Raw genomic sequence first — 25,296 nt, forward strand, 5'->3', positions numbered from 1 at the left:
TGAGTTTTATGCAATCTGTTTGGCTGATATGGCTGTCATTGTTGAATAGCTGGTACTTTGTGCAGCCTGTGAGATGTGTGTGTGATGTTTTCAGTGATGCTAAATGTGTGAGGGTAAGGTGAAGCATGAATGTCACCTATGAGGTCTGAATGATAGAGATGGTTTGTTAAGTGATTTGACCAGTAGCTGAGGCTGCTGATGTTGCTGGTAGGATGTGGCCTTTGATGGCTCAGACATTGATATTGACCACTCGTGTTAGGTCATTAAACTTCTTTCAGCACCACATCCAGATCCTCGCAGCTTGACTCTTGGTATTGAGGCCCTTAACTGTCTGCTCCCACTGCCTTTTATACTGTATGCTTGGAGGGTTTCTCCCCTCCTTGCAGATATGGGACAACTCTCTTTTCCACCTCCTCCACCAAGACCGCCAGTGCAGCGTTTGGAGCATGCTCTCCCTTGATGTGCCATTCGTCATTCTTTCCCAGATCAGATTTTCTTCAACCACAATCCCCAGCAGCTGCTGTAGGCACAATGCATCTCCTTTTTATGAGGTGTAGACTAGGTTTAAATGGCTCTAGTTGATCACAATATTGGCCCCTCCAGCTAGTGAACATCACAGTTAGAGCTAGCTGGGGGCAGAGTTCATTGAAAGGAGTAGGCAGCGCAAAGTTGGCATGCTAACTGCATTGCAATGAACAAGCATGGGTTAATTGCATATTGTGATCCCTTTGGCTGTTTCCATGGGCTATCCAATTTAACCCCTGAAGGGTTTAGCAATTAACCCATTTTGCTCTTGATACATCATCTAACTTGGTGCCAGAAGAGGTTCCCTGATGAAATATGTTATATTGCAACAAATTTTCTGTGTAATTCTTGCTTTCAGAGCAAGTAAAATAACCCTTGATAAATTTTGGGCCTTAAGCCCTGATTTTAACGTGGGGTGGGAGGTGAATGTCGGGCTGACGGGCTTCAACTTACCAGCATGGTGCCCATATCATTTTCACTCCTGAATATCATTACCATGACGATGGAGGCTACCTCCATTGGGAATGTCCTCTGGCAGGCAAGTGAGTGGATTGGGAAAGGGCCAGGCAAGTTCAGGGGAAGGGGAAATCCCAGGGGAGGGGAGAAATCCCAGGCCAGGAGAGTCATAAGATTTTCTTCTTGGACCTCAGTAGAGCACTCCTGATCGACAAGGAAACCAAAAATAACTCCTCACGCTTGGTGTTTCTGGCGAGGCAGACATTAAGTGCTAAATGCATGGCATGACATTAAAATCATGTCAGGGCCTTAATTATATCACTGATCCCAGCATTTGAATTTCATTGAAGCCCTCATTTGCCTGGGGCAAGGGCATCTGACACTGTGCCAAATGTCAAAATAATGCAAGGCATGAACATGTTATGGTCAGTGCTATGCTGCCTCTCTTTTAACCCCTTGCGTGACCTGATCTATTTTAGCACACTCTCCTCTGAAACTGAAGGTTGAGGGTTCAAGCCCTATTTCAGAGATTGAATTCAAGATGTATGGCGCCACTTCCATGTTGCACTGTCAGAAGTGTGCTATCTTTTGGATTTATGTCAATCTGAGACCCTGTCTGCCCCCATGTCAGTTTTGAAAGAAGAGCAGGGTAGTTACCCGCAGTGTTGTAGCCAATTTTTATCCCTCAACCAAAATTACAGATTATCTGGTCATTATCACATTGCTATTTGTGGGTACTTGCTGTCTGAAAATTAGCTGTCACGTTTCCTAAATTATAATGGTGACTACACTTCAGAAGTACTTCACTAGCTTTGAGGTTTTTAGAATGTCCTGAGGTCATGAAAGTCACTATTTAAATGCAAGACTTTTTTTAAATCAGGCCTTTCGCATTGAATATATCAAATACCATTGGAAAGTGTTATTGTTCTGGTGTTCTAGTGAACTCATTAAAATCCTGTGCAAACTATCTATAGCATTAATTAAAATAACTCCTCAAGATAATGTTTTATTCAACTGAAAGGCATCAGTTACTGTCACATTGAACTAAACTAAAAATATATTTCTTTTTGTTAATAATGAATTCAGTATTACCGTGGCACTTTGAAAGGATGTGGCGCTTACTTCTCTCATGACTTTCTGTAATTGATGTAGAAGAAGGAAAAATAACAAATCGGTTTCTTCAAATAGAAACTAATTTTTGGTTTCCTTCGTACCTTTTGTTAAGGGAACGTGCTGTCTTTAAAACAGAAGTGTCTCTTAGTATAATTTAAGAATTAATTTCAAATACTCTTTCAAAATGATTAGCTTGAGGAAGAAACCGTTAATATAATTTTCAAAGGTCAACTTAGTGTATATATTTAATTGTAGCGTTGATTGTATGTATGTGGTATTCAGAGTATGGTTTATGATTAATTAACTTGTTTCAGCTAACATTGCACTAAAAGAGCATATGCAAAATAGTGGTTCTAATCCGCATTCTGTACTTTATTTTGCAAACCAAATGATTAGAGGCAGTGACAATTTAAACATGGGCAGATTTTCTCTTACTTAGTGCTTTGATATACCAGGGGAGCTTTCAGAAGGCAAAAATTAAAAAGTTGGAAATGCCCAGCAGGTCAAACAGCATCTGTGGAGATACAGAAATCATTCAGTTGATACTTCAAGTCGCAGATCCTTCGTCAAGACTAAAAGATGTTACAGATTAATAGCATTTAAAAAGGATCAAAACAAGGGAAAGAAAACAATTACTCCCACAGGAAAAGAAATAGAATAACCTGCTTGTGGGAAGAACCAGAGATGGTTAAATGCTGGAAGTGGTATTAGCAGAAGACAAAGATATGAGAAGAGAAATTAAAGATATAAAGCGCATGCACAAGATTCAGACGGTGTGTGTGTGAATATCTGAAGAAAAATAGGCAGAAAAGGAGCTGTGGAAAAACTGGCAAGGTGAAGCTGACTTCAATGGCCCAGGAGTCTGGTAGAAGTAGTAAAGCAGGTTGACACCATGGTGCAGACCACCCCACTAGTATTGTTCTGACTTGGAGTTTCCACCTCAAGCATCAAACCATTTCCTTCCCGCATCTCTGGAAACAATACATAACCTCAGAGAGGAAATGGAAACTGTAGTTATAGTTTAAAGTCGTTATAGTCAATGTTAAGGCCAGAGGACTACATAGAACCTAATGAAAAGACGAAGTGCTGTTCTTCAAGCTTATGTCAAGATTCTTTGGAATGGTGTAGAATGCCAAAGACAGAAAGCTGGAAATTACATATTTTATAAACAATGTAATTAAGCTGGTCTACATCGTTTTTTTTTGTGTATTTCAGACGCCTTTGTGAACTTGTCTGTTTGGAGGTCTGTATCTGTCTCAGATGGCTGAAGTTTGAATTCTGCTACAGTCCCTGAACAATGAGCTAAGAGGCTTAACCACATAACAGACTTTTAATATGTACAAAGGTCACATTGGTGGGCCATGACCACTAAATTGCCCCAATATTAACATACTTAGCAATCCGGTAGGCTACAGTTCTCAAATATAGATGAAAGCTTTCTCTTCTCAATCTAATATAGTAATGGAAAGGCAGGTTCACAAACAGGAAATCATATTAAGTCTGTGAATGATCTGTCTTTCCACCAGTTTTTTTAAAAATCTGGTGATGCAAAAGCCAGTTTTCTGATTGGAAAACAGAAATAAGGCCTTCTGATTGCAAATCAGATCGAGAAAAACAAAATTTGTCTTCAGCATAATTTGCAATGATACCAGTGCTGTCGTAGCCCAATGGTTTTAAAACGCTACCTCTCTCTCACCTCAACAGTCTCTGTGCTGTGCTCCCATCCCTAGCTCTTCCCAATTGCTTTCTTCCTACAGTGCTTCACTTCCCCAGTCACTCTTGTCCCCTACCTCTGGCAATCTCGATCTGTGCTGTGCAATCCAGCTATCCTGCACTTCAATCCTTAGGTACACTATTTCCTGTCTAGAATGAGATTGGCCTGGATTTTTCCTATGGCGGGCGGGAGCGAGCAGGCGTGGAGCCGACCAGCTGCGCGGTGCCATTTTACGCATGTGGGCCAATTAAGGCTCACCCAGCATAACACGCGGCCAGTAGCATTCGACGCTACCTGTGCGGGCGGGGAGAGGAGGGAGAGTCGAGGCCTGCGCTCTTTATTTATTTAAACATGCCACCTCATGTGACAGTGTCACATGAGTTGGGACATATTTGTAAAGGTTGGAAAATTTATTTATTTTATAAAAGCTTCAGGAAATCTCATCCCGCCTGCGGATGAGGCTTCCTGATAAACACTTGGGCCTTTCGGCTGCCCACCAACCTTAAGGTTGGATGGGCAGCATTTTTGCGTACTTTAATTAATCCCTTAATGGCCTTAATAGGCCCTTAACATTTTGGCTGGCGCTCAGCCGACTCCGGCGCTCGCCTGCCAAACGAAATATCACGGTCGCGCATTATGACGTTGGGATGCACGCCCGATGACATTGCGTGTCATTTTACATGTTGGCGTGTTAGGCCTGCCCCCGCACGCCAACCGGAAGATTCTGCCTATTGTATTTGTCATAACCTCACTCTGGATGCCAAACTATCACATGTGAGCAATGCCAAGAGAGATCGGAAAGCATAATTATACAATCCTTTATTTTTACATAAGAACTTTAACAAATATCATAAGCTTCTTTCTTTTGCATCAGTTACAGTACCTATTTTTACATTTTGTTTTCTTCCATTAGTTCCACGCAATGGACACATTGCACAAGCACAACTATGATTTGACAAATGCAATCAGCATTTTGGTACCTCAGGGTGGTCCTGTACTCTGCAGAGATGAAATGGAAGAATGGTCTGCATCTGAAGCTAGCCTTTTTGAAGAAGCATTGGAAAAGTATGGCAAGGATTTTAATGACATACGACAAGACTTTGTAAGCACATCAGAACTTTTATTCTAGAGATTATTAATGCATTGAGAGAGATTGGGTAGCACTGTAGAAATGGAATTTCTTCATAAGCAGGTCAGCTTCTCATGCAGCTTGTTATGATGACGTGAAGGTTTCACCTCTGATCTGCAAGGATCCGACATGATGATAGGTGTGTCTGATCTTCAGAGGTCAGTGCATTCTTCTCTTGTGAATAAGAAAAAGTGAATGACAAGATAATGGAAAGTAGATGCAAACAAGATTTAGGATTTTGCAGCCCTACCCGCCACCAGGGTCTTCTGGTCCCACTGAAAGTCAATGGCCTGCTACATCCCCCGTGGCGGGTCCCTCCATGGTGGGGCCAGAAAATGCCAGCCTTAGTTTGTGAAAAATACATTTATAAAGGTTACATTATTCAGAGATCTACATTTTCAGGGTCTCTACTCCTACATCTCCAGCTCTTCCTCCACTGTTGAACACTTTGCCTTTTACTATTCTGCCCATTTCGCCTTGAGAATCCTCCTCATCTGTCGTCCACCTAACCACGATCACCCACTTCCCCGCCCAAAGAAACATTTCCTCACTTAAATTCCCTTCCCTGGTCTTTGCTTGGAATGACTCCTTATCTTTGGTTGTTTCACCCTACCTTAACTTCTACATTCTCACCTCGGCTGATTTCCTTTCCCTCAACCTTATTTTAAGTTCACCTCATGCATTGACTCCACTACCTACATAGGAACAGGAGTAAGCCATGTAACCTTTCGAGTTTCTTCTGCCATTGAATGAGATTACAGTGGGTCTGCGACATAACTCCACATACTCGTCTTTGCCCCAAATCCCTTAATGACTTTGGATAGCAAAAATCTTATCGATCTCAAATTCAAAATTTACAATTGATCTAGCAAGAGTTCCAAACTTCTGCCGTCCCTTCTACTGTCCCTTGTGTAGAAGTGTTTCCTGATTTCACTCCTGAAAGGTCTGGCTTTAATTTTTAGACTATGTTGCCCTAGTACCAGACTCTCCAACCAGCAGAAATAGTTTATCTCTACTGTATCTGTTCCCCTTAATATCTTGAAAATTTTGAACAATTCACGTCTTAACCTTCTAAACTACAGGGAATATAACCGTACTTAGTGTAATCTCTCCTTTTAATTTAGCCCTCGGTAAATGCTGCATTCCCTCTACGGCCAGATATATCCTTCCTAAGATGTGGTGCCCATCCACCACTCGTGTGAGATCATCCCTTTGTTTTGGTCACAGATTGGTTCGAGATTTCTGTTACTGATTAGAATGCTGTAAGACCACTTTCTTATTTCTTTTCTTATATACATACCCATGAAAGGTTAAGCATTTCCATTTTTATTTCTTATTCTTGTGACAAACTACCGTCTTACTCTCTCAAATTTGGACTCCCTTTTCTTTGGTCTGTCATCTGCCATGACATTGACACCTTTACTGATCATTTTGTTAATTGTCTTGTCTCTGCATTCAAGGTCTTATCCTCCATTTCATAAGCAAAATACACTTATGTGCTCCCTCTACCAGTACAGCGGCAACTTTGTAGCTTCAGATTCACTCATTATATATTTATATGTACTAAGCTTATCACCATGGTATTCTAGCCCCTTCTCACTTTGCCAAGATTCATCATCATTCCGTCTCACTTGCTTAATTCTGCCTACAATTCCAGAATTACGATGGGAGAATGGAAACAGCTCTAAATTCCAATATCTTACTTGTAATCACCTCCCTCCATTGTCTACATGTGAGCAACCTGTGGATTTGATGCCCAGAATGAAATAGCACATGTCTTCATTCTACCTTTCGATTCTGATCCCATTTCCCTTCTTCCTTGCAAAATATCTGTCTGCCTAACCTTTATTCCTTTTTTTTCATCCTCAAGCATTACCAAATTTATTTTGCGGTCCACTTCCTGATCTTTTGCCCTACTTTTCAGCCAACTTCCTTTCTTGCTGATACCACTCTTATTTATATGCAGTGGTATTACCCACACCACCTACAAAACACCTGTTACTATCATCTTTCCCAAAACACCCACCTTGAACCCTTCCATCCTCACTTATTTCTATCTTTTCTCAAATCTTCTTACTCTGAAAAGTCTTCAAATACATTATTGTGTTACAGTGATACGCTATCTCCTGTGAGAGTCAGCAGTTTAGTTTATATCCTGCCCACAGCAAAGGGGCTACTTTGCCAAATCAGCATCCTCCGTGACTCTAATTGCTATTCACCGAGGCTTTTCATCCTTGGTCATTCTATGCTTTTCTAATATAGAACCTTAGTAGACCATCTTTATGCAGTGTTCTCACCATGTCCATTCATAGTTGCTCTAATGATGTCATTACATATCCTTGAGTGATTTCTCTGAAGAAGGCTGAGTGCCTTATGTCTTTATATCCTATCTCATGTATTACTTCATATCTTATGTCTTTGCATGTGCTGGCATGCTATATATTTTGGGCCTTTTGCGTTTTATTTTGAGTCTATTTTACCCTTACTTCCTTTCTTAAATTCTCTCATATGCATATTTTATCATTTAAATATGAAAAGCATGAACTAATGTGCATTCTTCATTTGAAAAGCTTGTTTTAAAAGACAGAACAAACATGTTTTAAAATGTTCTGAAGCCACTTGACCAGGATGAATTTTGCCTGACTTATGGCTTAGTATGTCTGTTTATATCTTCTTAATAGCTGCCATGGAAATCACTCACCAGCATCATAGAGTACTATTACATGTGGAAAACTACAGATAGATATGTACAGCAGGTAAGAACAGTACTTGCATTTATGATTATTTCTTAAACGGTTTACAGTTTACCCAAATTACTAATTTGTCGGTTGAAATGCTGACATTGTTCTTGCATAAAAATTACATGATATGAAGCAAAACTGATCAATGCAAATCGGAAATATCCAGGAGGAAGCAATATTAAAATTACACACTTTAAAAAATGACATAACTAGCTTATGTCTGCTGAAAGAACTTTAAGATTCCTATTGTAGCAATTTCTTTCTTGCAAAATTAATACACCTGTGAGATCCTTATTTATGAAATAGTCTGTTGAAAATAGTGGTGAAGTGGCTGTTCGTTTTCTTTTAGACAGCTTCAGTTAAGTAAATTTTTTTTATTTCCAGGTGAAAAATTGCTAATTATACTAGCTCATAAGAGTTCTACACATCATGGCAAAGTCCCTTGTTGATATGTATGAGGGTTCACTTATACGGGAAAACAGTTTAGGACTAATATTACAAAATCATGTTCCCTCTCATTTAATGGACAGAAAATCATTGAAAAAAAGTCAAATCACAATTTCTTAATGTGCACTCAGAGCAGGCATGCACACACACAACTGGCCTTTTATAAACCTCAGCCAAAGTCTTTTTCTGTTGGTAAGAAACCAACAGATGGTAAGAAAAGGCATGAATTTCAACTGGTAATAGCCCATTGCTTTTACACCTGAAATGTCCAAGACATCCTTTATTCAGAGGACTGCATTGAGAGTAGATAGACAGCGCAGACAGGTAGCCCAATATGGACTGAAAATATTTTTCTTTTAAAACAATGTGTGCAGTGAATCAGCACTATGTAACCTGTCAGGAGCATATTTTTTGTTCATTCACGGGTTATGGGCATCGCTGAAAAGACCAGCATTTATTGCCCCTCCCTAATTACCCTTGACAAGGTGATGGTGAGCTGCCTTTCAGACCGCTGCAGTCCATGTGGTGTAAGTACACCCACAGGCCAATAAGGGAGGGAGTTTCAGGATTTTGACGCAGCAACAGTGCAGGGACAGCCATTTATGGCTGGTGTGCGACTTGTAGAGAGAGGAATCTGCAGGTGGTAATGTTCCCATGCTCCTGTTGCTGTTGTTCTTCTGGGTGGTAAAGGTCACAAGTTTGGAAGGTGCTGTTGAAAAATCCTTGGCGAATTGCTGCTGCTACTTTTATGGGGGTTAACTTTTAAAGGAAAGTTTATGAGATGCTGGGAGACTGACCTTTTAAATGGGAAATCAGAACAATAGTTAATTTTAGTGTGTTTCCAAATAGTACAATATGCTATCCGTGTGGCTGCATAGTGTAGAATGAAGTATCGTAGCAGAAAATTATGTAGCACAGGTAATATTGATGGAGTGATTTTGTCCTATAATTTTAATTTTTGTTTATTTTTAGAAACGTCTTAAGGCAGCTGAGGCAGAAAGCAAACTGAAACAGGTGTACATCCCAACATAGTAAGTGCCTATAAACCATCCTACAATTCTATTAAAATGTTATTGTGGAGATAATATTTTGTAGGTCCCAAGTTTAAAACTTTGGTTACAAAATTTATGGAGACCCAAATAGCCTTTTTCATTTATAAATCTACATGAATAAAGACAATAGTCCACCATCTTTGTACTGGAAGTTTAGTTACACGTATTATGGACTGGATATTATAGGGCACCATGGTCTCTCTCTCTCTCTGTCTCTCTGTTTCTGTCTCTCTCTCTCTCTCTCTCTCTCTCCCCCCCCCAACCCTGCACCCCAGCTAAAAAGTTGTGGGGAGTGGGAAAGAATGGCTGCACTGCAGTCCTAGAAATGTTTGGAGGTGGGTGGCGGAGGCTGGGGTTTGAGAGGCCATGGGGAGAGGAGTACCTGGGGCAGGAGTTGCACTCTGGGAGGGCCCTCCAGGGGGTCCCATTAAGGAGCCCCCCCCCTCCATTTGCCCACCACCAGCCCATGCAGGGAACACTGTTGGGCTGGGTGCTTGGCTTGGACCTCTCCCCACTTAATTGCCCACTTAAGGGCCTCAGTTGGCCCACTTTCGGCCCCCTGCAGCTGGTAAAATTGTGGGCCAGTTGGGGGAAGTGGGCCGGTGGCAGGCATGCCACCCCACCCATCCACAACCCCCTCTCCCCCCAACCCCCCCGCCTTTAAAGCTGCCAACATGGGAGTGTATAATCCAGCCATATGAGTCATGTGATCTCGCTTCTTCTCTCTTCCATGTTCATTTGTATAAAGAATTTGATACTGAGCTGGGCTATGCTCAGTTCACTTTCTATAATCAATAGCAGAGTTGGCTGTTGGTCAGTGTATTATTTATTTTTGTTAAATACCTCGATTTTAAAATTCTCATCCTTGTTTTCAAATGCTTCCATGGTCTTGCCCCTCCCTATCTTTGTTACTCCTTCAGCACAACAACTCTCTGAGATACCTTTGCTCCTATTTTTGTCCTCTTCTACATTTCCAAAGTTAAACACAAAATCATTGGCAGCTGTGCCGTCAGATTCCAAGGCTCTCAGCCTGAAATTCCCTCCGTAAACCTCACTGCTCTTTACCTCTCTTTCTACCTTTAAGTTGTTCCTTAAAACCTACCTCTTTGGCTAAGCTTTTTGCCATTCATTCCTATGTTTAAAATGCTATATAAATGCAAGCCTTTGTTGCTATTGTAAACTGATTATATTTGACCAAATAGATTTTGAGTGGGAAAGATTTATTTAACCCCAAATTTGGCAAAGCAGCTTGTTCAAGTTTCAATTCTGTCATTCCTGGAGCTAGAAAAATGCTTGTTTTTGTATATATACTTGACTCCTCTTCAGATTTTGAGGGACACTAAACTTTGTGGAGTTTGTTCTGATTCAGTGCCAGCTTCAAATTTAAAATTTGTATTAAGGTACACATTAAGTACTGCAACCTTTCCCTGTGACTGATTTTCATGCTGCCATCTTACCTTGTATTTTGATTTATGGCTTGCACAGCTGTGAAACCTCCAAGCTTTGTGGGAAGCCTCAACATGTTCTTGCTCAGTGGAAGATGATTTTGACAACAAGGTTCTCCAAAGCTCTTTTTTTCCAGCTTGGACTAATGTCAAATGCTGGTCATTCAACCAAACGTACCTCCAGCTCTAGGTCATATGCAGAATTGATTGCAGGAAGGAAAGACTCCTAAGACCTGCTGACCATGTTGCTTTGTCCACTACCTCACAGTTCTGGAGGAAGGTGCTGGATTTTTGGGAGTTGTGTTACTTCTATAACAGGATTCTGAATTTTCTGAACATCAGGATTCTGATATGAACCTGCAGTCAGCCTGCACTGATATCAAGCGTGTTACTAAAATGAACTTGTAATAACGTTTTTAGCAGGAATTGGTAGCATGTCACTTCTTGCTAACTGCTTCAAACAAGAGGATTTTATTGTTTTGCTGCCTGAACTTGAAAAAAGAGGTTAATACTTCCATTTTTAGAAAAGAAGCTGATTGGCGAGTAACTCAGTCCATCTCAGACAGCTATAAGTAGCATGGCCCGAATGTTCTTAATGTCGTGGAATCCAAAACTGAGTATGGCAAGTCCGTCCTGGAGTGCATGGTGGGGGGGAGGAGGAGGAATTCACTCCGTGCATTACACTTTCCAATACTAGAATGATTCCTGAAAGGAATTCCTGAATGGTTTACGGGGAAACATTAAGCAGAATGGACCTTTATTCCGTGGAACAAACGGGAGGCAAGAAGTACCAGATCCATCAGTAACTGCCTATGTAGCACTTGTACGAGAGCTTCCACCATCGGCATCCTCAACCCCCATCATCTGAAGCTTTATAACCCCCTCCCTTACCTACCCCCAGTCTGACACCTAAGATCTCACCACCGCCATCCCTAACCCCACCTGCGGAGCCTCTGCCCACTCACATCCCTACCTGGAGTTTCTTCCACTCATCCAGATTCACTTCACCATCCCCACAACCAGAGATTTTTGTCTGCCATTTGGAGTCTGCTCCCTGCTGGGATCAAATGTCTCCTTTACCCCACCCTCCACCCTGCAGGTCACACACGTGTAGTCCCCTTCTCCACTCCCGAATGTCTCCTCCCCTCCCGGTCCCGAATGCCTCCTCCCCTTCTCCCCCAGTCCCCCCTGACCTCCCATATCCTGAATGCCTCCTCCCCTCGCCCTGTCCAGAATGTCTCCTCCCCCTTCACCACTCTGCCACCACCACCACCACCACCTCACCCCCCGTCTGGAATGTGATTGGGTGCATTGTACTTCATTTCTGAGAAACTTTGCACTCACTGCCCATTGTGAAACCTTGCTGGAACAGGCTCAGAAGAAGACTTTTAATGTTTCTATGTGGGACCAAGAGGAACATTTTTGCTGCTTGGTGCACAAGAAAACCGTGGGCCTTCCCATCACCCGGATTTCCCTCCTCCTTCCCATTGATATGATCCTTCCAGACCTAGCCCCCGTTAAAATCCAGACTTTTCATTTTTACCTGTTTGAATGAAACTTAAAATGAGGAATCTTAACATCTGTGTTGCAGCTTCAAGAAAAGAAGTCCCGACCAAATTTGTTTTTTATACAAAGTATTTGTCAATATCTAGTTTCAACTTTTTGATTTTTGTTACAATCTGGGTAAGTTTCTAATTCAATATTTATTTGTCCTTGTTTGAATCATTTAGCTTTGGACAGCCTGTTGGCCTTTTCTCACCTGGTGGTGTAACTTGCTCCAATCTAAAATACACGAGGAATTAGAATTGTCATTACAGGACATTTTTATGAGAAGTATTTCATAATAAGTACATCCTGCTGATTTAACAGAATTCTATGTGATGGCAATCACCCTGTTCTCTGTTGAGAGCATTAGTTCAGTTGAAATGGTAAGGAAGTCCTAGATTGATATGTTTCAACCAGCAGCAGGTCATTTCCTGAGTTCAGCTGATTAAAAATGGCTGCTTGCATTCTCTTCAAAGTTTGATTGCTTTTATCAGTTAAGTGAAAAACTGCCAATTTGATACCCATCCTTATTGTCTTGTTGAAATTAATGAGAGATGTTGTGCCATATTAAAAAAACTTTACCAGATATTAGGTACTAGATAAAACAGGCTGCGTATAATTCTATTTATAGTCTGCATATTTCTCACAGAGCCTTACTAGACAGGAGTACAACCCATGCTCATAGTCCAGCTTTGATCAAGTTTGAAATAATCTACCTTATACTCTGAAATAAAAACATAACATGCTGGCAACATTCAGTAGGTCTGGCAGCATCTGTAGAGAGAAAAGCAGAGTTAATATTTCAAATCGATGAACTTTCGTCATGGGCTGTAACACCTAAATATGGAGATCTGTGGAATTGTATCTTTGCTGGGTTGTTCAGCTGTTTATGGCCTCACCCACAGCCTCTCCATCTTGGGGCCGTATAGTTACCAACCTTTCTACTTTCATGCTGCTCAATCTCCAAACAAAGTTTTCTTTGCAAATCTAGGACAGAGATCTGTTGGCATATTCACAGTTTGTTAAAAATTGCATGTTGGAATCAGTTTGTGGTGCCTAAAGAGAATACTGAAATCTAGATATGTGCTGTGGCCAGGAGACAAGTGATCATGTCAAGTTGTCACTACAAATTCATGTTTAGAACTTGATAGTAATTGAAATTGGGAACCCCAGATTTAATTGATGGGAATTAATTGTGCCAAAATAGTTGTTTCTTAAGTGATAGCTGCAAATTGTAGTTAGATCACCTAAATATTATTTTTATTCCAGTTCACTCCAATATTTCAGCATTAGCAAGGTGCTTCATGGAGATATAATTAGACAAAAATGGATGGCAATCCAGGGAAATAGAAATTAGGAAAGGAGACCAAAAGCTTGCTTAAAGAGGTGGGTTTTAAGGAAGAACTTGAAGGAGAAGGATGCATGGAGAGGTTTAGGGAAGGACTTTCAGAATGTAAAGTCTAGATGGCTGAAGTCATGGCTGCCAGTGATGGCCAGACTTGTAGGAATATTTAATTGTTAAGTATGATTCTGATAGGGGAGAGGATTGAAGGGCTGGAGGATGTGAGAGATATGGAAGTGCAGGCTGTAAATAATTTCATACACAGATATGTGGGCAGGCTAAATAGGTAGACATTGGAACTTCTGCCCCTCACTGAGGAGGAAAACCCACCCTCAGGAGCTTCCAGATATTCCAACTGGCTGGCAGCTCCAGCGGTCCCGGCAGCACCAAGCGTGCATTAGTGGGCGCTGCTGGGATTGCAAACAGGCCAGGAAGAAGGCTCATGAATCCTGGAGCAAGGTAAGTCCGGGGTCACAGGCTGGGAGGGTTTGGGCAGCTTAGGGAGGGGAGGGTGGCTGGATGTGATGTGTTTTTTATAGAGCAGGTGGGTTGGGAAAAACAGGGCGGGGGCACTATCTTAGTGGGGCTGCCACCTGAAAAACAAAGATAGTAGCCGCCCCCCTTTTCTTCCCGCTCTTTTAAAAAGATTTTTAAAATGATGGCCTGCCCATTCCCTCCTGATTGCCCATGCCAACCGTATTATGGTGTGGGCAGTGTATTATTGGGGTCAATTGGCTTGTTGACAAGTTGAATTGATCCTTGAATATTTATTTAAACATGGCAGGTGGGCTGCCGATTTTGGCACACGTCCACCCCCGTATTATGGGGGTGAGCTCGGGGTGGGTGGGAAGCTTTTGGGGTTGGCACCTGCCCTATTTTGTGTGCTCCTCGACACCCATCGATAGCAAGCCCGGCTGGGGCGTGTAAAATCCAGAAGGGCAATGACATAATGGGACTTAAACGTGAGGATGATAAACTTACTAAATGGCATTGGGGAACTGGAAGTTAGTGTAAGTCAGCAGTGATTGATGAGTGAGATTTGGTGTGCAGTCATACATGGGCAGCAGAAGTTTGGAGAGTGGAAGTTGGGAGGGCACTCAGGATGTGACAAACATATGGATGAGGATTTCAGCAGCAAATGGGCTGAGGTGGGGTGGAGACAAGAAATGTTACAGAAGTGACAGGAGCAGAAGTGTTCTTCGTGATGGTGAGGATACAGTTGGAATTTCAGCTTGGGTTGAAGAGGATACTGACATACAATCTTATTCAACCTGATACAGTAGCCAGATGATACAGTGATGGAAAGAGTGAAGAGTTTGTGTTGGGGGCAAAGATTGTGGTTTTGTTGGTTTTTGACATTGAACTGGAGGAAATTGAGGCTCATCAATACAGGGAGTCGGACAGGCAACCTGACAAGATAGTCGAAGGATTGAGGCAGCTGATAAAAAGGAAGGATTGGGTACTGTCATGATATGCTTTCAGATGATGTTGCCAAGGGCAGCATGTAGATGAGAAAGAGGAGATGCCCACAGTTAGATCCCTGAGGAGGCAGGGGGATATCCAGAAGAAATGTACAGAAGTGGAAGAGAAGCTATTGCTGAAGATGCACTAGTTACAATTGAACACGCATAGGACATCCACGACTGCAAACCAAGGTTAAATTAAGGATTCCAATTTTAGATATGGCTTTTATATAACATTTATACTTAATACAATAAATGTGTAGCATTCTGTTATCAATTAAGGCTAATCTAAAATCACAGCTTACTTGAAACAAAACTGAATTTTCCACTTTGCTGATCTTGGTAGCAAGTCAACATATTTCAGCACTTGACAATTGATTTTTAAATGCATTTAATACTGAAAGAACAAACTAATATTTCAGATTGATAAGTTGTGACTTTGTCATATAATATGTTGACAAATAGATGTAATAGTCAAATATGTGCCTTACTCTTTAATTGAAGCATTTTAAAGCACAGACACATTGGACTAGATTTTGTGGGGCTGATGGGGGTCTCGCCCACTGATTGGACAACTGGCAGGGAACCCCTGTTAGTTCTTTTGGGGAGACCTGATGAAATCAAGTTTCTTTTAGGCATTTAAGTGGCTATTGTCGGGGCTCACCCATGTTTGAACTCCCTGGCAGCAAAAGTCCCGCTCGCCAAACACTGACAACCAATCAGAGACAGGGAGCAGTGGCTGCTAGTCCATTAGAGGCGCAGGTAAATTGCGGGACCCCACACCAAAAGCAAGTGAAGATGGGATGGGGATCACGGGGTGCCAGGTCCTCATCTGTGGCTGAGTGCCCGATCATGAGGGAACCCCATGGGAGGCTGCTGACAAATCCGACAAGTTTGCTGGATGGCCTTCCGAAACTACAGGAAAGGTGTGTGGCTCCTGTTTAAATCCCTGATGCACAATTGAATTGTGGTGGGCTCAGGGATAATGGGTGTCAGTTGGCCCACTAATGAACCGAGTTACATGAAGTTCCACTGTTAGCAGCTGTGAATCCCACATCAGCCCCTTCCGCTTTCCAACTTAATCGGCAGTGGTTCTCCTGCTGCTGGGAGATGAATGCAGGGCCTCTCTTGCGATTTAGTGAGCCCTGCTGCCATGCTTCCCCCTTTTTAAAATTCATTCAAAGGATGTGGGCTTCACTGGCTGGGCCAGCATTTATTGCCCATCCTTAGTTGCCCTTGAGAAGGTTATGATGAGCTGCCTTCTTGAACTGCTGCAGTCCTTGTGGTGTAGATACACCCACAGTCTGTTAGGAAGGGAGTTCCAGGATTTTGACGCAGCGACAGTGAAGGAACAGCAATATATTTCCAAGTCAGGGTGGTGAGTAACTCGAAGGGGAGCTTCCAGGTGGTGGTGTTCCCATCTATCTGCTGCCATTGTCCTTCTAGATGGTAGTGGTCGTGGGTTTGGAAGGTGCTGTCTAAGGAGCCTTAGTGAATTCTTGCAGTGCATCTTATAAATGCTACACACTGCTGCTACTGTGCGTCGGTGGTGGAGTGAGTGAACGTTTGAGGATGTGGTGCCAATCAAGAAGTATGCTTTGTCCTGGATGGTGTCAAGCTTCTAGAGTGTTATGGGAGCTGCACTCATCCAAGCAAGTGGGGAGTATTCCATCACACTCCTGACTTGTGCCTTTTGATGGTGGCCAGGCTTTAAGGAGTCAGGAGGTGAATTACTCGTCTCAGGATTCCTAATCTCTGACCGGCTCTTGTAGCCACAGTATTTATATGGCTAGTCTAGTTCAGTTTCTGGTCAATGGTAACCCCCAGGATGTTGATAGTGGGGGATTCAGGGATGGTAATGCCATTGAATGTCAAAGGGCGATAGTTAGATTCTCTCTTGTTCGAGATGGTCATTGTCTGGCACTTGTATGATGCGAACGTTACTTGCCACTTGTCAGCCCAAGCCTGGATATTGTCCAGGTCTTGCTGCATTTGGACATGGACGGCTTCAGTATCTGAGGAGTCGTGAAAGTGCTGAACATTGTGCAATCATCAGCGAACATTCCCACTTCTGACCTTATGATGGAAGGAAGGTCATTGATGAAGCAGCTGAAGATGGTTGGGCCAAGGACACTACCCTGAGGAACTCCTGCAGTGATGTCCTGGAACTGAGATGACTGACCTTCAACAATCACAACCAGCTTCCTTTGTGCTATATTTGACTCCAACCAGTAGAGAGTTTTCCCCTGATTCCCATTGACTCCAGTTTTGCTAGGGCTCCTTGATGCCACACTCGGTCAAATGCTACCTTGATGTCAAGGGCAGTCACTCTCACCCCACCGCGGGAGTTCAGCTCTTTTGTCCATGTTTGAACCAAGGCTGTAATGAGGTCAGGAGCTGAGTGGCCCTGGTGGAACCAAAACTTGACGTCAGTGAGCAGGTTATTGCTAAGCAAGTGCTGCTTTATAGCACTGTTGATGATCCCTTCCTTTTATTTTACTGATGATCGAGAGTAGACTGATGGGGTGTAATTGGCCGGTTTGGATTTTCTTTTTGTATACAGAACATACCTGGGCAATTTTCCACATAGCCGGGTAGATGCCAGTGTTGTAGCTGTACTGGAACAGCTTGGCTAGGGGTGCGGCAAGTTCTGAAGCACATGTCTTCAGGACTGTTGCCGGAATATTGTCAGGGCCCATAGCCTTTGCACTATCCAGTGCCTTCAACCATTTCCTGTTATCACATGGAGTGAATTGGATTGGCTGAAGACTGGCATCTGTGATGTTGGGGACCTCCAGAGGAGGCCGAGATGGATCATCCATTTGGCACTTCTGGCTGATGATTTTATCAAATGCTTCAGCCTTATCTTTTGCAATGATGTGCTGGGCTCCCCCATCATTGAGGATGGGGATATTTGTGGAGCCTCCCTTTCCAGTGAGTTGTTTAATTGTCCACCACCATTCATGACTAGATGTGGCAGGACTGCAGGGCTTAGATCTGATCCGTTGGTTGTGGGATAACTTATCTCTATCACTTGCTGCTTATGCTGTTTGGCACACAAGTAGTCTTGTGTTATAGCTTCACCAGGTTGACACCGCATTTTCAGCTATGCCTGGTGCTGCCCCTGGCATGACCTCCTGCACTCTTCATTGAGCCAGCATTGACCCCCTGGCTTGATGGTAATGGTAGATTGGGTAATATGCTGGGCTATGAGATTACAGATTGTGTTCGAGTACAGTTCTGCTGCTCCTGAGGGCTCACAGCGCCTCATGGATGCCCAGTCTTGAGATGCTAGATCTGTTCGAAATCTATCCCACTTAGCATGGAGGTAGTGCCACACAACACGATGGAGGGTATCCTCAATGTGAAGGCGGGACTTCATCTCCACAATGACTGTGCAGCGGTCACTTCTACTGAAAGTACCGTGGACAGTTGCATCTGCGGCAGGCAGGTTGGTGAGGATGAGGTTAAGTGTTTTTCTCGCTTGTCGGTTCTCTTACCACCTGCCACAGACCCAGCCTGGCAGTTATGTCTTTTAGGACTAGGCCAGCTCGGTCAGTAGTGGTGCTACCAAGCCACTCTTGGTGATGGACATTGAAGCCCCCCACCCAGAGTACATCCTACACCCTTTCCGTCACCGTCAGTGCTTCCTCCAAGTGGTGTCCAATGTGGAGGAGCACTGATTCATCAGCTGAAGGAGGGCAGTATGTGGTAATCAGCAGGAGGTTTCCTTGCCCATGTTTGACCTGATGCCATGAGACTTCATGGAGTCCAGAGTTGATGTTGAAGACTCCCATGGCACTCCATCCCAAGTGTATGCACTGCATTAAATCTAGCTCATTGTAGTCCACTTTTAAGTTTCTGTAATCATTGGGTATAAATTGGGATTTGCTTTGTTTAACTCTCCATCGTTAATACTTTTGCCAAACTAAATCTTCTACTGTAATATGAAAGCGAAATACTGTGGATATTGGAAATCTGAAATCAAAACAGAAAATGCAAGAAGTACTCAGCAGGTCAGGCAGCATCCGTCCAGGCAGAGATAAACAGAGTTAACGTTTCAGATTGAAGACCTTCTGTTCTATGGAAGATCATCAAAATGAAATAATAACTCTGTGTCTCTCTCCACAGGTGCTGCCAGACCTGAGTATTTCCAGCTTTTTATGTTTTTATTGCTACTGTAATGCTTGGTCAAAACATGAAAGCTTTTTCACATCTTGGATCACCTGTTCAAACACTTCTTCAGGTACAGGCAGAGTGTAAGTCACTGCAGAGGATGACAAAAGTTTCTGTCCTATTTGCAACTGTGTTAGTTTTATCAGTTGGGCTGAGTACATGTTACTCTTATAACATGTCTGGCTGCTCCATTTGTTGAATGTGACTTGAATGTGACTCGAGCCTCAAAGCTGTAGAAATATTAAGTGTCTTGAAGTTGAATGTTTAACATTCTGATATTGTTGTAGAAAGGGGATATTTCGCTGGAATTTCATGTATTTTGCTGACTTTTGTTAAAAATTACAAATTAAAACGCTCTAGATTTTGTCATACTGTTTTCCTCAATTAAATGAACATTTTTCTATTTCAATTTTTTTTAATATAGCAATAAACCTAATCCCAATCAGATATCAAGCATTAATGGAAAGCCTGCTGTGGTGAATGGTCCAGTTGGAGGAGTGGTTTTTCAAACCCAGAACTCTGGCATAGGCCGGCCCTGTGAAAGTTGTTACAGTGAGTACAGTCAAAACTAAACTATTTAAGAATAAGATTGAAGAAAGAGGATACGTTAGCCAGACATAATCTTTGTAAATTCACAAATATTTTTTGCCTGCTCAGGGATTAATTGAAAACTTTAATTTAGGTACTCAATAAAATGTGCCTTCCCTCAGGTCCATTTTTCCTATTCAACTTTCATTGTGAAAGATCCCGGTGGGGGAACCGTAAATCAAAACAACCAAATTTACCAAATGACCCCCAGATGAACAAGTTACCAATAAGATTTCACTTTTTGTAACTTAGCACAAATCAGAACCAACGCAAATGAAGCATGAGTTAACAGGCGAAAGATACTTCAAATGAAAAGCTAAATTTCACTTTAAATAGTTGATACAACAAAGATAAGACTTACACGACCACAAGCGCCCGCAATACTAGAGGTCTGTAACGTTGTCTCTGGTATGTAGGATCTCTCACTTTACCAATGAATTGATCTGGCCCTTGAGTCGCACTCACCGACAGTGCCGCAGCCATATTCTATTTGAGATTCCCGAAGACACCCAAACAACACACTCCTACAGAACCTCCTTAGTTAGGTTAGATGGCACACAATCCCCAGGTACTCCTTTATCCACTTCTTTTAATGAACCTCGTTAAACAGCCTGTTTGGCTCTGGCAAAACTGAAGCATAGCAATAAAATTTTCCAGTTCACAGTCTCTGCTTTAACCCTGTGGCTTTCTGTCCTGTTTGACTATATTACATATACACAGCTCCTTGCAAATGTACCTTGTTTATTCTCCCTTCTGCTGCAGATATCCTTTTTCTGCAGCTCTCTTTTGTTTGACCACTTGGCTTTTCAACACTTCCTGCAGTTTGAGTCCTTTGAATACAAAGGATGGCAACAACAATGTCTTAACTTTCTTGTGCTCAAAGAGGTCAAGCCTGATTTAGCTAGCACTACCCATATAAATGTTGGCAGAATATGGCTATTAGTCTATGATGCTGACACAACTACAGCAGAAGAAGCAGAAAAGAGGCCTTGCACATGCTGAAGATCAGGCACCAAACTTCCTCTTTGTAGTTAGCATGCTGGCTGCCTGCATTCCCTTGCTGCCCCATTCCTCAGAAACTAGCCACAGCAAAACACCATGTTTTGGCAGAAATCATTGTGGCACCTGTCTCCTCTATTTCAATCATTCTGAGGCTGCAAGTTAGGGGTACTTCTCTCAGAGGTCAGAAATTCTGTCCTGCAGATGCTGTGCACCCAAGTCAAGTTAGGGCTGAAAAATTTTGTCCTTGTCTGAATTTCTTAATTTCAGAAGAGTAAATGGAAAATTTAAATCTCAAATTAATATTCTTGGTTTTTATGATTCTGCTTGACTCTGCAACCACTAGCTTCAAATGACAATTCTATAGTGTTATGAAGATGTATTTATGTCAAATATTGAACTTTTAAAAAAACAGATTTTCTTTAAGACTGACTAAAGTGATTTAAAACCTGCAGCAAGATGGCCAAATCTAATTGCATCACTACATCAAAGACAACAAGCCTACGAATTCCATTACAGACTGGCTTCCCTGGGATAAAAACAAAAAAACTGCGGATGCTGGAAATGCAAAACAAAAACAGAATTACCTGGAAAAACTCAGCAGGTCTGGCAGCATCGGCGGAGAAGAAAAGAGTTGACGTTTCGAGTCCTCATGACCCTTCGACAGAACTTGAGTTCGGGTCCAAGAAAGAATTGAAATATAAGCTGGTTATATTTCAACTCTTTCTTGGACTTGAACTCAAGTTCGGTTGAAGGGTCATGAGGACTCGAATCGTCAACTGTTTTCTTCTCCGCTGATGCTGCCAGACCTGCTGAGTTTTTCCAGGTAATTCTATTTTTGTTTTGGATTTCCAGCATCCGCAGTTTTTTGTTTTTATCAATTTAAGATTGTCAGTTAGGCTTGCAAGTGTGGCGTATTTGCATGTACTGGAACCTACCTATGTAATACACAGGGTACTGTTCTTTGCAGACAGAAAGAACATGTATGAACATTGCGATAAAAGCAAAAAACTGCGGATGCTGGAACTCCAAAACAAAAATAAAAATGCCTAGAAAAACTCAGCAGGTCTGACAGCATCTGCAGAGAAGAACACAGTTAATGTTTCGAGTCCGTATGACTCTTCAGACTCGATACGTTAACTGTGTTCCTCTCCGCAGATGCTGTCGGACCTGCTGAGTTTTTCCAGGTATTTTTATTTTTGTTTTGTACAAACATTGCGCCTGTTTCAACTAAACAAAATAAGTGATAGCCATTGCTGGTTCCTTTCTCAGGGCAATGCCTTGACCAATCAGAGTCAAGCTGCCTGATCTAAATTTCAAACAATGCTTGGCAGTTACCTGTCAGTCACCATTAACTGGTGCATTTTCCATGGCAACACCTCTGCCAATCAGCACACTTGCCAACCAATCAGCACACTCTTCTCAAACAGTAAAAAGCTGTTGCTTCCCCTGACATTGGCATTCTTGCAATTGTCCTGATGAGTGCAAGACAAAAAGCTTTGACAAAATGTATTTTTTCAACAAAACTCAAACCACATAAGCATTGGAATAGTTGAAAAATTAGAGAAATAACAGCTAATTTAGATTTTATTGGAGATCTGTATTGGTTATTGTAATTTCTTATAACATTCCACTTTTTATAGGCAGTAAATATTTTTCTAGGCTAAAATATTCAAAACTTTTCATAATTTGAATGAGATTTACTTTCTATTCACTTTCAGTCACACAATCTCAACAGTGGTATTCGTGGGGACCTCCAAATATGCAATGTAGACTTTGTGCTTCATGCTGGACCTACTGGAAGAAGTATGGTGGCTTGAAGATGCCTACTCGAACAGAGGCAGAAAAACTGTCACCCACACACGATATTTCGGTAACAACAAGCTGAAAGATTTGAATTTTCCAATTTGTGTCTACTTATTTCTAGCTACTGAGACTTCAGAGTTCAAATATGATTGATGAAGCAGCTTATTTTTGTTTTCATGCTACCATAAGTAATGTCTGTCATTGACTTATGGCAGTGGGAAATATTGTATTTCTATTCTGTTATCTCCATTACCTCCTATCGCTCCTAATATATATGTGACCTTAATAAGATTTCAAATTAATGCTGTTTGGACTCTCCAATTTGGTTATGTAAAACCATTTTAGCCTTGAGATCAATGGATAATGTTCTTTTTTATTGTTTCCTTCTTAATAGAGAAAGGATGTTATATCTTCTATCACTAGCATTCTTTTTATGTAACTTTCAAGATGGTGCGAGAACCCATTAAGCATAATCTTGTCTTATTTTTTAAAATATTACTGCAAAGCCCACAAAGTATGACAAAGTAAAGTTAACATCAAACTTCAATATGTAGTGTCTACTCAGGTAGTTGTATACATCTCAAGTGGATTGGAATGTTACAGATAGCACTGTGAAGTTTTATCATTCTTAAAAATATGCCATTACCATCCATATGAACATAAGAATCAGGAGTAGGCCACTCGGCCCTTCAAGCCTGCACCACTATCTGATGAGATTATGACTGATCTGATTGTAACCTCAACCCCACATTCCCGCCTGTCCCGATAACCTTACACCTTCTTGATTATCAATAATCTACCTCTGCCTTAAAAATATTCAAAGACTCTGCTTCCAGAAAAAATTCTCATCTCTGTCCTAAATGGGCAACCCCTTATTTTTAAACAGTAACCCCTAGTACTATATTCTGCCACAAGAGAAAACATCCTCTCCACATCACCCTGTCAAGACCCCTTATATGTTTCAATCAAGTCGAATCTTACTCCTCTAAACTCCAGTGGATACAAGCCTAGCCTGTTCAACCTTTCCTCAAAGACAACCCATCCAATCCAAGTAAACTAAACCTTCTCTGATCTGTTTCTGATGCATTTACAACTTTCCTTAAATAAGGAGACCAACACTGTACACAGTACTTCAAATGTGGTCTCACCGATGCCCTGTATAACTGAAGCATAACTTTCCTACTTTTTTGTTCAATTTTCCTTGCAATAAATGATAACATTCTATTAGCTTTCTCTTAATTACTTGCTGTACCTGCATACTCACCTTTTGCGATTCATGCGCTAGGACTCCTAGATTTCTCTGCAACTTGGAGCTCTGCATTCTCTCACCATTTAGATAATATGCTTTTTTATTTTTTCTGCCAAGATTGACAATTTCACACTTTCCCATATTATACTCCAGTTTGCCAGGTCTCTGTCCACTCACATAACCTATCGATATATCCCTTTGTAGCCTCCTTGTGTCCCCTTCGCATCATACTATCCTACCTATCTTTGTGTCATCAACAGAGTTAGCAACCATACCTTCGGTCCCTTCATCCAAGTCATTGATATAAATTGTAAAAAGTTGAGATCCCAGCACTGATCTCTGTGGCACACCACTCAGTACATCTTGCCAAACAGCAAAAGACCCATTTACGCCGACTTTCTGTGTTTCGTGTTAGCTAGCCAATCTTCTATCTGTGCCAATGTGTTACTCCCTACACCATGAGCTTTTATTTTTCACAGTAACTTTTGATGTGGCATCTTATCAAGTGCTTTCTGGAAATCTAAATACTGTATATCCATCGGTTCCCCTTTATTTACAGCATATGCCACTTCTTCAAAGAGCCCCAATAAATTGGTTAAACATGATTTTACTTCCATAAAACCATGTGATTCTGCCTGATTACTCTGAATTTTTCCAAGTGCCCTGCTATAAAATCTTTAATAATAGCTTCTAACATTTCTCCTATGACCCATGTTAAGCTAACTGGTCTGTAGTTTCCTGCTTTCTGTCGCCCTCCCTTTTTGAATAAAGGAGTTACACTCGCTGTTTTCCAATCTAATGAAATCATCCCTGAACCATTATTTTGCATGTGTACAAATGTAGGTTTGTTTCAGGTTGAGTCCACGGTGTATTGCAATGTAAACTGGTCAGGTTAATCAGACTTGAATCTGGAGTAAATTAAAATAAATACCATAACAAAAAGAGAGCTCTGAGAGCAGGATAGGTTGTGTTGGCAATAGAGAATCTGAAGTTCAATGTCTCTGCCACCTCCCAAATGGTGTTTGTTGTGCTTATGTTTCTTTCACCCTATATGCATTCAGAGGTTAGAGGATTTGACTTTACAAATTTGATTTACAAATGTAGCAATGCTGTTTGTAGTAAAGCTTCTTATTTTGCAATATGTAATGCATTTACTGACTAACTAGATACTCTTTTTCTCCATGTTTTAAAAGGAGCCGCACATAAGAGGTGCCTTTCGTCATGGTCAACCTGGGCATGGTGTGCCAATACACATTGATAGTCCAAAGTCTACTTTGAAGACCCGTCAGTCTTTCTTCCTGCAGACAACACATCTTACAAAACTTGCCAGACATGTCTGCAGAGATATTCTGCGGCTGAAACAGGCAGCAAGGAGGCCATTTGTTCCAATTAACTGTGCTGCCATTAAGGCAGAATGTAAGAACTTTTTAAATTCCTAGCTTTGACTTTCATGCTTTCAACCATTCCCTGTCCTATTGTTTGCAATAAATGATACTTATGACTTAC

At 41.7% G+C, this 25,296-nt stretch overlaps 1 protein-coding gene across 6 annotated transcripts in view; it reads left to right on the forward strand.

The window, feature by feature from the left end:
- mta3 (metastasis associated 1 family, member 3) overlaps window positions 1-25,296 on the forward strand; it is a 269,132-nt gene that overhangs the window by 158,779 nt on the left and 85,057 nt on the right. For all 6 annotated transcript variants that reach the window (XM_041175785.1, XM_041175791.1, XM_041175799.1 and 3 more), the window contains 6 exons: window positions 4,722-4,910; window positions 7,619-7,693; window positions 9,098-9,156; window positions 19,573-19,700; window positions 22,457-22,608; window positions 24,984-25,206. In XM_041175785.1, coding sequence (XP_041031719.1) covers window positions 4,722-4,910; window positions 7,619-7,693; window positions 9,098-9,156; window positions 19,573-19,700; window positions 22,457-22,608; window positions 24,984-25,206 — 826 coding nt within the window. The remainder of the gene's footprint in view (window positions 1-4,721; window positions 4,911-7,618; window positions 7,694-9,097; window positions 9,157-19,572; window positions 19,701-22,456; window positions 22,609-24,983; window positions 25,207-25,296) is intronic.

This window comes from Carcharodon carcharias, chromosome 2 (assembly GCF_017639515.1).
Source record: "Carcharodon carcharias isolate sCarCar2 chromosome 2, sCarCar2.pri, whole genome shotgun sequence".
Taxonomy (NCBI): Eukaryota; Metazoa; Chordata; class Chondrichthyes; order Lamniformes; family Lamnidae; genus Carcharodon; species Carcharodon carcharias.